Genomic DNA, 18,103 nt, shown 5'->3' with positions numbered 1-18,103 from the left:
CATGATTACTTTCGTATCAAGTATGCTAGGGCTGTTTTGTGTGTCACCAAAATGGATGTTTTTGAGTTACTACATTCAAATCATTTTTACTCCAGTACAGATACTGCTTTTGAGATTGCGGGCAAGTCCAAGATAACACGCACGTTACGTATGGGACATTCAGAGACTTTTATGACCTGAAAAATAGTGTTAATGGCCTCTGATCATATTGAACTTCATCATGGTGATTGATATCTAGGAGAAGTATAATCTTGTAAAAAATTGAGAAAAATGACCTTGACAATTATATTCTAAAAGAGAAAATATGTGCCGTTACGTATGGGACCAGAAAAATTTTGTTTTTTTGAACATTTTTTTCAACCTCAAAACTCTCTGAAAGTATATCATTCTACAACTTGTAACTCACTGTGATGAAAGTCACAACACTCAAGATTATCACAGGTAAGTTTCATGTCATTAGGCAAAAAGCTCTAATTACAGGTTCTAATTAAAGACAGACATGACGTGTTACGTATGGGACAGTTACGTATGGGACAGTTTGTCCCCCATTCATTTAGTGTGTGAAGAACCATGTTTATGGGTATTTCGCATAATCATTGAAGTGGAATCAGTTGAAACTACTCAAATACTGATCCAGATTGTCAAGGAAACAATATTCCCCAAATATTCACCCTCATAATCATATTCAATCATATTTTTATATTTTTATGATCAACCTGGGTATGCATGCCCTTTGTCCCCCATTCGTTAAGTGTGTGGAGAAGCATGTTTATGGGTATTTTGCAAAATAATTTTGCAAAATACCCATAAACAAATTTTTGCATAATTATTGAGGTGGAATCAGTTGAAATTACTGAAATACTGATCCAGATTGACAAGGGAACAATATTCCCTAGATATTTACCATCATAATCACATTCAATCATATTCTATATTTTTTATGACCAACCTGAGTATGTACAAGTGTATGCCCTATTTTTATCAGGATAGTTACTACTGAAAAATTGAATACCTGGTAGTTTAAAGTGTTTTCTTCCATTGATGAAGGGCAGTTTGCCATTTAGTTTCAATAAAAAACAACTTGACACAAGAAATATTAAGTTTAATAAATAAGCAATACCTGCTGCATGGAACCCCAGTGATCGAGTAGATACATTGTATATGATGTCTGTCTAGCAGTCAGGTCATTGATTCGAGTCACACCTCAGTATGTATACCCATGAATTTTGTTGTGGCTACTACTGAAAACTGAATAAGGACAATTTGTGTATCACTTGCAATTAAAAAAAAAATCATTTTACCTTTTATATTTTTTTTCTATATATATCACAACCATTTCAAATTGAATCTCCATCACATAAACTTTGAATTCCTCTAGTCTTAGGATTTTATGCTCCTAAGTAATTCATATAATTGGTTTCCAATCATCTCTTTAAATGTTGAAAACTGAATCCCCATTTCTACAAAAAACTACAATGTATACCACCCCTTTAATGCTGATTTTTCATTGTGTATTTTGCCATTTTCCCCTCCCCCTTTCTGAAAATTGTTCAGTCAAGTTCATGTATTGTTTCAAGTGTCTATAACTCAAAAAGTAGCTACAATGTTGGGATGCTTTCTTCAGGATGATTGACCATTTGTGTACTGAGAAACCTTCCCAGCTAGCTACATGCATTCACATGCAATATGTATGAGGATGTCCCATACGTAACACATTTGTCCCATACGTAACATTATTTCAATGCCTAATAAAAAATATTTCTTTTACTTTTTTTTCTCTTTTCTCTGGTATCTAATTTCTCTAAACAATAAATTAGAACTTTCCAAAAGGGCATTAAAACAACCTTAGCAATTTCAGAATAAACCTAAAAAAATGACCTCATTTTGTTACGTATGGGACATCTCATGATAGGACACGAGCTAATTTGCATAATCATTTGCATAATCCCTAAATTTTCATACCAAGTTAAACTACGTGATGAACTTCTTATGTCCGCATATTAATCAAATATTATTTGCTTTCCTTTGAATTAATATGAATTTTTATAAATGTCCCATACGTAACGCTGTGTTTCACATATATGCAAATGAAGCCCTTGAAATTTGCATAAATTTACATAATATCATTTTTTCCTCCACGGAAATCAAAACTTCAACTCATAAGCTTCAAAATGATACCAAACATGTCAATATTGAGCAAAGATGAAATTTTGCCTTCTGAGGGGACCTTATCTTGGACTTGCCCTTGCTCAAATGATCATCTGAATGCTATCATGAGTTGGTTGCCATGACAAAATCTTGTGTCCATCCTTTCTCATGATGCATTTTGAGGAAAATCAAATCATGTTAAATCATTGTGTGCCTCATTCACTCCATCAGCCTTCCATTGCTGTAAAGAAGATGAATTAATTGTCAATATGTGAATGAAATATGGTTTTGCTGCAAGTGTCATGAACTAAGTTAAGGAGAATATTAATCATATGAGCTGAAGTCCTTGTGATGAATGGAGCAACTGAAGAAAGCTAGTCATCCATCTGTGAAGCCCAAGGAGGTGGGTTTTGATTTTGCAAGTGATATTTTTTTTTTATCCTTAAATCCGGCTTGTCTTTTCATTTTTCTATGCACAATTGGTAACAGTAAATATTCTGACCCCTTACTTTGATGATCACCTTTCTGCCAACCTGTTAATTTACTTAGTCTTTTCTACCCAGTTGTTGATGTATAGGATATTTTCACCATGTTGTGCCCTTTTCTTCATTGTCCTCATGTGTAATTCCAGCATATGTAACACATTGGTGCTAAGTACTCCTGTCTAACAACAAATTCTCTTCTCTCAGTTACCTTCTGTAAATGAATTGCCACTGTCCCTCAACTTCCCCTGTCTGTCTATCATGGTGATGTAGTCACCTAACCACCTGCCTGCTTACCATCTTCTGTTTATGTCATCTGTTTGCACTCTACCTTTTCAGAGAGTACTTGTTTTTCATGATTATTTTCATACACATCTGTCTTTGCTACTTATTAACAGAATTTGTAAGAGCATCCAAATTATGTATTTGAATTTTTAAAGATGATGATAAATGTAGACTACTTGGAGTCTAATTTTTGACCTATTTGAAAAAATAGAAGCACTGAATTACCTTTTAGCAAGATCGCAAATACGATAAGTTACAGTAAAATTATGATATCTGATGTTCATGTTCATTCTTGATGAAGTATATACATGGATAGATTAATTAAATCCAATAATATTTAGTTGTTAGTTAAACAAGAACTAGAACAAAAACCAACCAAATTAGCTGTATTTGCTGCTGTAATTAACATTTTGTGTTAAAATCCCTGATTTGACTTTCCTTCCAAAAAAGCTTTTCCTGACCTGTAAGTCAGGAGGGGGGGGGGGGTGGGGGGGGGAGGTTATGTTGCTAAAGAAGCCTTTTTTTAGTAGTTTTAAATCACAAAAAATTACCACATGTTTGTATTTGAAAAAGATTGGATGAAACAGGTCAAATCCAGTAAATATGCTCAAATGTGTATCAAAAAAAAAAAAATGTTCAGAATTTCAGCATTTGGTAACATGCTGAGCTGTGTTGCCAATCCAAGAATCAGTTGGAAGTTTAGCAATTTTGAACCTTTTAGAATTGTGTCAAAACTTATGTCTCATATCATACATGTACGTATATAAATGGTGAGTGCTTGGATTCCACCATCTAAGCTTCAATTCAAATCTCTTCTATTCTATGTTCCATTCATAACTTACAGGAAGCAAGTGCCATTGTTGTTTCAGACAATTTACCAGCACCTAGCTGAATAGTTTGGCTTTAACAATGTACTTGATATGTGAAAAGAGGGAATCCTCACATGAATCAGAATATGACATATACGTGTATTGATAAACTATATTCATCGACAGAATGCATTTTATTTACATAGCAATAGTGTTTTTAAATGATGGTTTTTGCATGAAATACAAAATTGTACATGTAAATGGAAAGCAAGATCATTGATTCTGAGACTTCTTGGTCTAGATGTTGTCGCATTTTTGAAAATATTTTGTCTGTTAGAACCAGGATGGTAACAGATTTGGGGAAATTTTTCCACAGGTGTGCAGGCGAGAGGATTTCAGTGGCGGTACACTGCATCAAATATTATTGCTGGCATGGAGAACGAACTGGATATAACATCTACAGTCCAGTTCACTGACTCCTCAATGGATGTCACTGGTTCTAACCTTTGGAGGCTGGGGCTCTATGGAAGCAGAAATGCGGATGGCTCAGGCCGACGATTCAACTATAATGAACAGACCCTGAATAATGTGGAGGTGTCCAAAAGTCTTCTCAATGCTGGACCACTAGAATTCACTGAGGCCAGGGCCATGTTTGATGTAGCTGCCATTGGATGTGGTCCTTATACGTATGCCTGTATGGAGTTCACAAAGAATGCTAATGCTGATCCAGATTTCTCTTTCACCGTTATTCCTGATGGAGCTGATACTATTGTCTCTTGTCAAGAGAGCCCATGTCAAGCAGGTAATTTGAATATTTTGCTGTGAATCATTTTCTATTTCTATTCACTGTCTAGTTTCTCTTTACTGATGCTCATTTTGAAAAAAAAAGTGTATTGAAAGAATAGAAGTAACTACAATAATCATGTTTTGTAATGATACATTTTCTAGATTTTTTTTTTTTCTTATCAAAAGCTATGTCGGTAAGTATATAATGCTTGACAGCTTTACTGTGTTGCATATAAAATTATGGAAAATGAATTGAAAATGGAATGATAATTGTGACCCGCTGCAACAAAAGGATCCAAAAGTCAGGGGAGGACAGCTTTCTGAAAATGAAATGCCGTTGTTCCCTTACTCTTCCTCTTTAATTTCATATATAACATGACTTATAAAAGTACTCGGTTGCGGAGCTATCGATGATTTTATTAGGGCATGTCGAGTGGTCGAGGAAATCAGAGTTTCGAGATAAACGCCTTCAAAGTTTTCCTTCCGATGCTATCATAATCGAGGGGAGGCAAGACAGTTTTCCCCGCTTGACAATAGAAGGCATGCTCCTAGCTACCTTGACAGTGTTCATTCAAGCCTAGCACCAGCAGTCCACACACAACCAGTCAGTAATAAGGATGCCACGCACTGACCAATAAGATCACTCCCTCGTTGCTAGGGGTGGAGTCTAGCTGCGGAGTCTAGCTGCAGAGTCTAGCTGCAGCACTAAATCCAAATCTTCGGACACATCTCTGTTCACGTTGAAAGTCTGAAAAAATTGGCCCAGAAAAATGCTGATTTCTTTCCTTTCCTTTGATCATTTAACTTCAACATTTCGGCAGATGATAGTCAAAACATTAGATTACAAAATTATGTCAGAAACAGAAATCAATTGTTTTGACCAATTTTGATGTTGTGACTTTAAACTTGATTTGCTCAGCTCAGCCGTCGGCGACTTCAGGATCCTTTTGTTGTAGCGGGTCACAATTTTATTTCAACATTCCTGGCATCCCAGTTGTGTTAGTAACATATATCTAAGATAGGTAAGGGGTGTCAAACAATCCTTAAGAGCTTTTCTGTTCCCTTTCTGTCTTTAGATCTGCAGATTATAAATGTTGGCAACCAGGTGCGGAGTGGTACAGTCCTTGATGGTCGCTATTCCAACCCTTATTCCATGGAGGTGTCAATACGTGGCCAGGGAGTGGGTGTAGCAGGAGATGGACTGTGGGCCATGAGGGCTTTTGGCAGTTCCCGCATGGATGGAAGTGGAAGGCGCTATAGTGAGAGAACTCAGGTATGGGAATTCTTCATTTCCATTTAATGGTATCACCTTAATTTCATGTATTTGAAGTTTTGAAACTAAGTAGATTAACCAAAGAATCACATCAATGCTGGTTCTATACGTGTACTTATTATGCCTTCATCTGTGTGTGGACTTACACTGAGATCATTGACAAACAGTACATGTACACAATGATTATTGAGGTCCTTTAATTTATCCAAGCCAGGACAGCCTTCCCACTCGTTGGTATCCCCCATGCTACTGGGTCTAATGAAAGAAAAACAACAACACAAAACCCCCCACTTTAGTGCGCATATGCAAACTTCAAATACGTGCAGCTTGAATTCTCAAATTCATTGACAGTATCTCCCCCAAAAATAAAAAAAAAAACTGTCAAAATTCCATAAAATTTCCCAGATCACTACCAAAATCCAATCATACAGTTACCTGTGTCATTAACTACTCTTCCTGCAAGTTTCATTCAATTCAATTCAGTTCTTGACTTATTTTGCACAGAAAAACAAACAAGGGAACACCTACATGTATGAAAACATAACTTTCTATGCAGAGATAATCCTGGAAAACTGGAAGCAGAAAAGTTGAAGAGATTAATTGTAATTTGCTGAACTTTGTGTTAATCCACTGACATAAATGATTTCTCAATCCAACACACACATACAATACTGCAATTCTGTCCTCTCTGATGTGTCAATGCTGCCAGTTGTCTGTGGAAATCTCATTCATGTTGGATGGCATACTGTAAAACGAGGAATGTTCGCGTGCATTTGAATTTCGCGAATTTCGCGAGCGCCAAGATTCGCAAAATTAAAATGCACATGAAAGTTCTTGTCTACACTATATGCATTGAATGCCAGTGGCAGGTCGCGAAAATTTCATGCCGCAAAAAAGGCCGTCTGCTCCAATTTGTGAAAAATTCATGCCGCGAATATATCATGTTTTACAGTATTTGGAATGCTAATAGTGGTTGATACAACAGCTGGTGATGCTGTAAAGACAGACTGATGGTTGATATTCTTAGTTCAATTCTAAATATCTTGTGTCCAATTGCTGATTTCTTTATATTTGATGTTTATGCAGTGAAAAAGTTTTGGAGTTATTTTCTTGCCTTATGTTTCTCATTGAGTACATCTGTGAAAAATACAGTTTCATATCGAGTGTTTCATGTCTTTTCTCTCCTCTTCTGAATTCATTGCCTTTTTCATCATAACAACCATTCATCTTAACGCCATTGTCATTGTGTTTGGGTGGATATTTTTTCATGGTTTCTTTTCATTATATATTTTAACATGCATGCTTCACACTGATTTTTGTTTGGTTTCTACATGTTGTGAACATTACACTTATCTTATCATCCATTTGTGAAATAATCGTTGACACATGTTTGTATCATCAATGACATGTTCTTTTATACACCTTTTGCCATTATTTGTTTCATTTGTACATTTGACCCATACTGTCATTCATGTTCACATGCACTGATTGTCTACCTTGATTTACTCACTTCATTCCTTTCTGTTTGTTATCATCTTTTCTTCTGTTGTCATCATGTCATTCCATTTAACTTTCTCTCATGCTTGTCTGTGGATTATTTCCTTCATACTGTCATACAATGCCTGCCCATCTTCTATCCTGCCTCCCTACTGCCTCCATCATACATCTCTCTTCATCTAGGTCTTGGCCGATGACCAGCAAGGACAGACGATGCGGGTCACTGAAGATATGATCTTTGGAGATGTTGAGTTTGACCTCAACATGCAAGGCCTGTCGTGTTCTGAAGTGCAGTATGTGTGTGTGGAGTTTGCGAAAGGAGAAAATCCCAGTACCGTATTCAACCTAATCCCAGTGCCAGACCCTAGTGTCCTTGTTAGCTGCTCACCTGCTGAATGTGAAGGTTTGTGTACCATCTACAATTCACTTATCAGTGCAAGAAGGCACATCAGGATCCATGTTTCGTACTGCTTTCTGTTTTTTGCAGAATTTATCTTTATCATCTTCAGACAGTTAAGAAATATTGTAAGGTCTGATATAGAATATCTCAGAGACAAAAGAGGAAAGTATTTGTTTTCATTGTTATGTTATTGGGCGCCTTTGAATGTTTCTAACAGATAAATGGCGCCATACAAATGCTGTTTCATCATCATCATCATTATGATTATTTTTTTGTCAAAAATTAGAGGTTGACTAGAGGCTGATAATGAAAATTGATTATGGAGGCAACATTGCTTCATCGCTTTCTTTATTCTTGTTGAATATTTTGCTGGTGGCCAAGTAAATGTATATGTTGACATTCATTTCATAGTTTGTTCATGTTCAGTTTAACATGTTGTGATTGATGTCCACAAACATTACAAAATTTGTTTTGATCAAATATTCACTTGTCACTTCTTGTCTCATTACATTGTGTGTCTGTATTAATAATTAGTTTATTCCATCACATCTCAGTGTTCTCAAAATATCAATTGGCATCAAGTGTTTTGAACATGTTACAATAGTCACTTCATTCCATTTTGTCACTGTGTGAAGTATATCAGATCATGGTGTGTGTGCTTTATGTTGTCATGAAAATTGTGCCACATTACATCACATCATGTTATGAATCCAAGCGACATCGTTCTCTGTTCATGATTGTTTCACCTAAAATGTGTGTATATTCGACAAGTCCCAGTCGATATATATTGTAGTATACACAAATTTTTGTATCTGTGGATTGTTTTGTTGCAATTGTTTTGTTGCAAAAAATGATTATTTTGTTGCAATGTTTGTTAATATGTCATATTTATCATGTTCTATTCTCCAAAAATATATACTCCTGTGTATGTAAGGTATATAATGGCTGGTATTTGAAAAGTTTACCTCTGATATGACTATAGGGAGATAAACTGGAGAGAAAACTAGTGCTGAAGAAATTCAACCCTCTTTCAATTCATATAAAAATGAAAAGAGTTTGTCTTGAAAGCATAGGATTTTTATGGAGAAATGCATTCACAACAATTAGCATGGGAACAACCGAGTAATGCACATGCCCTCAAGCAAGCGGACAGTTTAGACAGCAAAATGAAACATTTCAAACACACACACACACACACACACACACACACACAAGCACACACACATATAAGATTTGAAACACTCTGCAGTAAGAGGTGACTAGGTACAATGTACCATGGTCAACATTGTAGAAGGGAAATCATTTACACATTCATGATTTCTTTAGTATCAAGTATGCTAGGGCTGTTTTAAGGGAGGTGTCACCAATATTGATGTTTTCAAGTTACTATATTCAAATTACTTTTTACTCCAGTACAAATATTAGTTGCTTGCAATTGCTCAAACAATCATCTGAATGTGTATCATGAGTTGGTTGCCATGACAAAATCTGATAGATCCTTTCTCATGATGCATTTTGAGGAAAATCAAATCATGTTAAATCATTGTGTGCCTCATTCACTCCCATCAGCCTTCCATTGCTGCAAAGAAGATGAATTTATTGTCAATATGTGAATGAAATATGGTTTTGCTGCAAGTGTCATGAATTAAGTTAAGGAGAATATTAATCACATGAGCTGAAGTCCTTATGATGAATGGAGCAACTGAAGAAAGCTAGTCATCCATCTGTGAAGCCCAAGGAGGTGGGTTTGATTTCACAAGTGATAAATTTTTTATGCTTAAATCTGGCTTCCGCTTTTCGTATTTCTATGACACAATTGGTAATAGTAAATTTTCTGACTCCTTGCTTTGATGATAACCCATCTGCCAACCTGTTAATTTGATTGGTCTTTTCTACCCAGTTGTAGATCTATAGGATATTTTCACCATGTTGTGCCCTTTTCTTCATTGTCCTCATGTGTGATTCCAGCATATGTAACACATTGGTGCTAAGTACTCCTGTCTAACAACAAATTCTCTTCTCTCAGTTACCTTCTTTTCTGTAAATGAATTGCCACTGTCCCTCAATTTCCCCTGTCTGTCTATCATGGTGATGTAGTCACCTAACTACCCGTTTACCATCCTCTTTTGTTTAAATGCCATTCCATTGTTTCCACTTTTGCTCTTGAGACTTGCATCTTCTCAGAGGCACTCATTTCTCATGAATATGCCTACGCATTGTATACTTGTTTGTCTGTGCAACTTGTAAACAGAATTGTTGTAAGCCCCCAAAATGTGCATTTAAGTTTTTATAAATGATGATAACTGTATACCCATAGTAAATTCTTTTTTCACCTACTGGAATTATGGGTAAAATCCTGCTCTCTGATGTTCATGTTCATTCATTGATGAAATGACTTTTGTGATAATTAAATGAAATCAACTACTGTTAAGCTGCTGTTTGCTAAACAGCAACAAGAAAGCCACCAGATAATTCCTAACTGCTGCTGTAACAAAAATCTTTGTGTTTAAGTCACTTGTTTTACTTTCCTTTGCAAAGCATTTTTTAATCTGTAAGTTAAGGGGATATTGCTCTTGAGAGTTTGACAATTTTGTCATATAGATTTTGTCATGTATTTTAGAAAGATTGGATGAAACAGGTCAATTCCATTATATCTGTCCAAAATTCATGAAAATGATGGGTCACATGAAATTCAGAATTTGAGAATTTTCACCTCCTGAGCTGCTTTGTCAATCCAAGAATCAGTTGGAAATTTGGCAATGTAGAGCCTTTTGAAATTGTGTAGTGCTGTAACTATTTGTATGTCAAAACAACTAAGGACTCAAATCATATGTATTACGGTATGTTTACTTCTATTTTATGTTACATGGGAAGCAAATACCGGTACATTTACCATTGTAATTCCAAACAGTTTACCAGCACTCCACTGAATAATTGCACTCTATCGATGTACTTCACCTTAATTCTGGAAGAAGAAAATCCTCACATAGATCAGAATATGACATGTATTGATAGACTATTTCCATTTACAGAATTCATTTTCTTTCATAGTAATAATGTTTCCAAATGCTGGTTTATGTATGAAAAACATGTAAATAAATAGTAAGTTCATTCATTCTGACAAGGTTTTGGTCTAGATATTAGTTGCATTTTGAAAAATATTTTGTCATCTTAAAATATAGATTTGGGGACATTTTTGTACAGGTGTGCAGGTGAGAGGATTTCAGTGGCGGTACACTGCATCAAACATTATTGCTGGCATGGAGAATGAACTGGATATAACATCTACAGTCCAGTTCACTGAATCCTCAATGGATGTCACTGGTTCTAACCTTTGGAGGCTGGGGCTCTATGGAAGTAGAAATGAGGATGGCTCAGGCCAACGATTCAACTATAATGAACAGACCCTGAATAATGTGGAGGTGTCCAAAAGTCTTCTCAATGCTGGACCACTAGAATTCACTGAGGCCAAAGCCATGTTTGATGTGGCTGCCATTGGATGTGGTCCTTATACGTATGCCTGTATGGAGTTCACAAAGAATGCTAATGCTGATCCTGATTTCACTTTAACTGTTATTCCTGATGGAGCTGATACTATTGTGTCCTGTCAAGAAAGCCCATGTCAAGCAGGTAATTTGAAACATTTTGCTACCATACATTTTCTTTTTGTATTCATTGTGTAGTTTTTATCAAACGATGCTCACTTTGCAAAAATGTATTGAAAGATAAGAAGTAACTACAATAATCATGCTTTGTGACAGTACATTTTTGATTTTTTTTTTGTACCAAAAGTTATGTCAGTAAATATATAATACTTGGCAGCTTCACTGCCTTACATATATATAAAATCACAGAAAATGAATCTTGAAGAAAGTGTAATTGCATTTAACATTGCTAGCCTCCCAGTTGTGTCAGTAACATTTGTCTAAGCTAGATGTGGTCTGTCTTGCAATTCATCAAGAGCTATTCTGTTCCCTTTCTGTCTTTAGATGTGCAGATTACAAATGTTGGCAACCGGGTGCGGAGTGGTACAGTCCTTGATGGTCGCTATTCCAACCCTTATTCCATGGAGGTGTCAATACGTGGCCAGGGAGTGGGTGTAGCAGGAGATGGACTGTGGGCCATGAGGGCTTTTGGCAGTTCCCGCATGGATGGAAGTGGAAGACGCTATAGTGAGAGAACTCAGGTATGAGAATTCTTCATTTCCATTTAATGGTATCACCTTTTCATGTATTTGAAATCATGAGACTAAGCAGTGTAACCAAAGAATCACATCAATGTTGGTTCTGTACTGTTTATGCCGTCATATCTCAAAGACTGAACTTGTTCTTCTTGTTCTTAGAAAAACCTTGATATATTTTCCCAAGTACATTGTTTGCTATAATGCTGATGCTTTCCTATTGCATTAAATGCTTGTTTCAGAAATTCTTTGTTGCCTTACAATTTCAATTGCATTGCATAATGTATTGTTTGTGATCTGAATGAATGACAAATCCTGTTTATGAATGGGGAATATTAATTTATGTTCAATCTTGTTTGTTTCTCCCCTCTTCCTCCATTTTTGTATACTTGTTGCATACTGACCCATGCCCATCTATTGAATCATTCTTATGATAACTTTGAATTTCATTAATTCATGGCTGCATTTTCACTGTCACTGTTTTGGTTTTATTGCTTTCATTCATCGGATGCTGTGATTTATTTCTTTCTTTTGTCTGGTTATTGCTTGTAAATACATTCATTTTTGTTTGTGTGTCAAATTCATTGTTTCTCTCATCATTGAATCACCATTTTACCATGCATGTTTCATGATTAATTGGAATGATGTTCAATTTCCATTTGTTTCTTGTTTCAATGACTTTGATATATATGACAACTACCACATCTGCCCTTGTTCATTGCATGTCTGTTTTCATGTCAACATTTGCAATATTTTTGCCTACCTTTCTCTTTCTCTTCTGCCATGATTGTCTTCTGCATCATCGGGCTTTGTCTGTCTGTTCCATGTTCTTGTCTCTATTCCTGGTCATTGCATGTGTCTGACTGACCACAGGTGCTGACCGGCGACCAGCAGGGTCAAACTCTTCGTACAACTGAAGATATGCTCTTTGGAAGCGTTGACTTTGATCTCAACATGCAGGGCTTGACATGTAACCAAGTCCAGTATGTCTGTGTTGAATTTGCCAAAGGAGAAAACCCAACAACAGTGTTCAACCTTATTCCTGTTCCCAACCCCAATGTCCTGATTAGCTGCTCCCCTACAGAATGTGAAGGTTTGTTATGGAAAGCCATGAAAATAGAAACAAGACAGTCTGACTCTTTTTAGTGTGGAAACTGAAAGACCATTTAAATCAAAACAGAAAACTCCAGAGTACACTCTTAATGGATAGGCAGACTTTATCACAAATGATGTGTGTGAGATAATTTAAACAAGTAGGCTTGGGACTGTTTCTGCTGAGTTTACCTCATATGTCCTGCTGGATTTTCAAAGTGGAATTTCATTAAATGTTGGCCTAATGTTTCGAGCATTTATTATAATTTTTTTTTATTTTTTTTTTTTTTTTTGGGGGGGGGGGAAATGTTAGTTCTGTACCACCGTATTTATGGCCACCATTAATAGCATTGAAGCAGCATGTTTCCTTGATGGCTTGTCCAAAGAGAAATATGACATATTTGTGATGTTGAAGCAACTGTTAAATGAAGCAGCGTCTGAGCAGGATGGTTTTGAGATTTAATTTTATTTTTATGCATTTCAGCTTCCAACAACTGATACTTTTTATACGTTATTGTGCTCATTGATATGTGATTCTGTTTGACATGCCTTGTGCTATTATTCTTTGATGTACATCTACTCATATAAATTTAACCATTCTTGTTTATGTCATTGTCTGACTCTTTTATTTCTACATGTACATTATGTGCTCAGATACTTTTATGTTATACTTATTTTATATCACATGTATGAGGGATATGCGTTCACCATGTTTGAAACCTCATTGCCATTACTGGGTATATTTTGCTGGTGGCCAAGTTGTTCATGGGTGCTTTCTCCTTTTCACATTTCTTTTCATATTATGTAATCATTCTTGTTTTACATGTCTTTATTTTGTCTTGATGAAATTCTTTTTATGAAGTGTATTTATTAATTTGATTCATCAAAGTTTATTGTGTGTGCAAACATCGCATATTCCTGGTCAGTACCTTGATCGGTTAATGTGCGTTCTGACAAAGTTTTATGTTCTTTCTGAAGTGCCACATGCGGTTTCAAACAAGCACTCTCCGTCTCGCAATGCAGTGTGATTTGTGTGCATCACGTGCAGTTTCAAGTGCTCACTCTCCGTCTCGCGATGCAGTTTGATTCGTGTGCATAATTCTCAAAATAGCAAGCAATTAGAGGTAAGTTAATCAATTGCCTGTGGTTAGAAATATGTGTCTATTACACATAACTTGTGATATGCGTACTGATCAAGAAAACAATTTACAAGTACCTCGCAACAATTAGTAATATTTTGCCTATTAGCCATATTCTAACTGGCATCTTATGTTTCTAGTTTCAGCTGAAGGTATAGATTATTTTGATATCTCCCACATCCCACCCCCCCCCCCCCCAAAAAAAAAGGAGGTAAAATTATACAGTTATACAGTGAAACCCCGTTTTAACGAGGTCTGTGGGACCGGCGATATTACCTTGTTAAAACCGTACGCATAAAAAACAAAGACAAACATAAGCACGACGTCATATACCCATCAATCAAACTTACGAACATCCTTTGCGTTGCTATTATACAATTATGGATCATTATTTTCAAGAGAATAACGGGAAATTATTTGTGAATTGATAAAGGAGGGGTTGAAATGCGATGATTCTTTATTTTGCTTCCGAAAATCTCTTTGCATGATAGTTGCACATTATGTTCTGGACAAGTAGGCCTATATCATATTCTTGATTCTTTCTACACCTATCTCTTCCTCTTGTATTGAACCATTCTGGAAGAATGATATTTTTTGCTTGTGGAATACAGTGTAAAATGACAATGAACAAAATCAGATTGTATAAAATAGAGTAACATACATGCGTTGTTTACTGCAACTTTCGAGGCATTTTATGCTGTTGGTGCCCAGCGGGAATGCGATGATTTCATGAATCATTTCGGCTGTGATAGTATACAATGTATGATCGTTGTGCCCGAAGGGATTAATAATGCATTCTTTATTTTCTTCTGAAAATCTCTTCGCGTTTTGTACATCCCTTCTTGAAAAAGTGTGAGAAAGGGAATTTGGGAGGTTGTGATCCTTTTACGAAAATCTGTACCTCGAAGACCATTCTGAAAGAAAGAAAAATCTTCATTGTGAAATGCGGTGTCACATGATAATGAACAAACCCTGATCTATTCAAACTGTTGAATATGTTTCTTTCTCTGAACACCGACTCAAGTAGATTAACATGCATAATGCAACTATTTTTACGCTAATTTCACCTGGCAGGATAGTGTTGATTTCATTAATTATTTCGGCTTTAATCATGCACACTCATATTTACATTATCATTTGTTAAATGATAATGAACAAAGCCAGATCTTTTTAAACTGTTAAATGTGTTTGTTTCTTTTGTACAACTCTGACTCAATTTAGTACATAAACATGCGTTATTCAACTATTTCTACGCTACTGTCATCTGGCAGGATCGCGATGATTTCATTAATTATTTCGGCTTTAATCATACACACTCACCAACGATGAGTTACACACGCATTCCAATTGTCCATTTTTGGCCACGAGTATTGGTACATGAAAAGTTTTTTAATGTGTTATTTTTTTTTTCTCGTTGCGGTGTGTTCTGACCTTCTATCACACAAGGGTATCTCGCGAAAAAGAAAATCGAATGATTATATTCAATAACTTAGTTGGAACACCGAAGGTATTCCTGTGTCTTATCGCGTGGTTTACAAGAAAAGATGGAAGGAACGGTACTCTTCAAAACGGGAAAGAGACGTGGATAGCGTGAATTTGGTTTTCAGTGTTTCGTTTGTCTCGTGTTTGAAAGTCAGGAAAGTCAAGAAATGGAACCTTGTTATATCCGATCAAATTGCTTATGTTTTTCTTTATCATGATGCACCAAAATTGTCCTCGTTACAACAGGAATCTCGTTATAACCAAACTCGTTATAACTGATTCGTTGTGCCATAGGTTTACACGCAAAGGAAAATGGGACCGATGCGATCACCTCGTTATATGCAAGAGGTTCCTCATTATAACCGAACTCGTTCTCGTTATAACGGGGTTTCACTGTATTTCTTAATTGCTACTTACATGTACAGTGTAGTTTTCATGGAGGAAGAGTCACCTCTTTGCAATGCAATTAGGTGTGTGTGGGTTTTTAACTTTTTTTTTTCACTTCAGAGAAAGGTGTTATCCCGTCTAGGTTAAGTTGATTATTGTAGTTTTGCTTCTGGCAATTTATTGGTACAACCAGAACACATTTGATTTGTTAATAGAGATTTGCCTTTGAATATGAATTTTTACACAAAAATGCATGATGATGTAATTTAAAGTAGACCAAATAAATTGTTGAACAAATCTGTTCACACTACTAAGACTGATGTTGTGGTCATGAACCAGACTAGTATTAAAGAAAAATGTAAGTGTTAATTGTATTAGATGTAATCATACTGGTCACCATCACATAGAAAGATGCAATATGTTTATAACACCACTTGCCCTCAACTCTTCTCTTAGGTTTTTATTTCATATCATGAAACCTTTTGTGGTCTTAACTTTGGTTTTCATTTTCTTTTACTTTCACATCTCTTTAAAATGCAGTCAATATTTAAATGATACTGCATGTTCTATAGGCATACAAATGAAATGCATTCATTGTTTTTGTACTGTACAAGCTTCAACATACATGTCTAGAAATAGGATATTTAGCTAGTTTCTGATCAGCCCTCTTGTTTCCTTGTTGATATGGTGCTGATAGTTATAATGAATGGGCATTCTTCAGAGCTGCAGCAGTAGTTAAGTTGCCAACTCATTAACCCGTTCAGGACGAGCCCCGAGAAAACTCCGGCAGGTGTCTATGAGAAATGCATGTTGTAGCAAAATCTGCCCGTCCTCAACGGGTTAAACGGGGAGGGGGATACCAACTTGACACACCATTCATTGTCAGGTTGGAATCAGGCAAACCAGATGCTGGGTTTAATATGCAGAACTGCCACGTCTCCCGACTCTGCAGGAGGCTTCCTGAAAACTAAAATTTATCTTCTTATCCTGACAAAACACAAAAGCCTTCCTGATTTGGGTATTATTTTGGCTTATGGAGATGCATGTAATGTAGAAGTATTTTCCTGATTGCTTTTGGAATCTCCCTGATTTGGATTAGATGTTTGCAGCCCTCATTCTACCAGATAATACTGTAGGCTTTCCAGAGTACAAAATGTCCGGTCTCCTTTAATGGAGGTAGGGAAAAGTACTAAATGCTTGCTTTCTACTTAATCCTTTAGTGAAAGTCATGTCTGCTTTTGAGACTGACTGCTATAAAATTCAAACTGAATGAGTTTGAGATGAAGAATATTTAGCTGCTGTTCGTTGTAATGCTTGAGAGCGAGAAAAAAAAAAACTAATTCTGCACACCCTATTGGGGGTGTTTTAATGGAAAAATGATGAATGAAGATTCAGGAAATGCTGCTGAAGGTTATATGGTGTGGAAGAGTGACGTATCCTTGTTTCAAGGGAATTGATTGATTGAAAAATTGTAATTATATAATTGCATAACAGTCATTTGCACAAAAGGGAAGTGTAATGTCAAATCACCTTATTACAGAAAATGTTGCCTCCTCATTATTTACTATCATGAAATACGTACATTGTACATACCTTAGTGGGAGACTTTATAATTTTTGTTTGAAACATCAGGTCAGTCTGACAAAACTAGTTCAGTGAATTAAGCGATGGTTGAATTATTTTGAATAACAACCTTCACCTAGTCCTATTTGCTGATAATACAGCAAAAACATTTGATACAAATGAGTATGCATAAGCTTCACTTAATCTTACACTACATGTACATCTTATTTTTTTTCTCTTCACATAGATATTCTCATTCCGTGTCAATTCAGTCTCGCTTTTATTTCCTGTAGAAGTATTGGCAAAATGTTCCTCAGTGTCATTTTCACACTTTGATAGTCAATTGAAAAACTTAGAAATTCCTGTGTTTCACTCGAAGTAATGATATTCTGGTCTGTAGGTTGAAAGGAACCTTCTCTTTACAGGTACATGTATCTCATTTTCCCCCCAGATTCACAAGTGCTTGCTGAAGTGAGAAGGTGACTAAGAATGAGCATCTTGATCTTCAAAGCCTCTGGAGTTTACCCTGCACAGAGTTTTCTGTTAAGATGGACACATGTGTTGTTGTTTTTTCATCGGA

General features: G+C 36.0%; 1 protein-coding gene across 1 annotated transcript in view; it reads left to right on the top strand.

The window, feature by feature from the left end:
- The window catches only part of LOC139732793 (uncharacterized), a 90,336-nt gene that overhangs the window by 16,066 nt on the left and 56,167 nt on the right, over positions 1–18,103 (top strand). The window contains exons 7-9 of the mRNA XM_071643636.1: positions 4,101–4,526; positions 5,587–5,783; positions 7,464–7,683. Of these exons, the coding sequence (XP_071499737.1) occupies positions 4,101–4,526; positions 5,587–5,783; positions 7,464–7,683 (843 nt within the window). The remainder of the gene's footprint in view (positions 1–4,100; positions 4,527–5,586; positions 5,784–7,463; positions 7,684–18,103) is intronic.

Source organism: Diadema antillarum, unplaced genomic scaffold (genome assembly GCF_040938485.1).
Source record: "Diadema antillarum isolate AM-2024a unplaced genomic scaffold, OU_Dant_1.0 seq00000447_RagTag, whole genome shotgun sequence".
Lineage (NCBI taxonomy): Eukaryota > Metazoa > Echinodermata > Echinoidea > Diadematoida > Diadematidae > Diadema > Diadema antillarum.
This window is presented reverse-complemented; position numbering and strand designations above follow the sequence as displayed.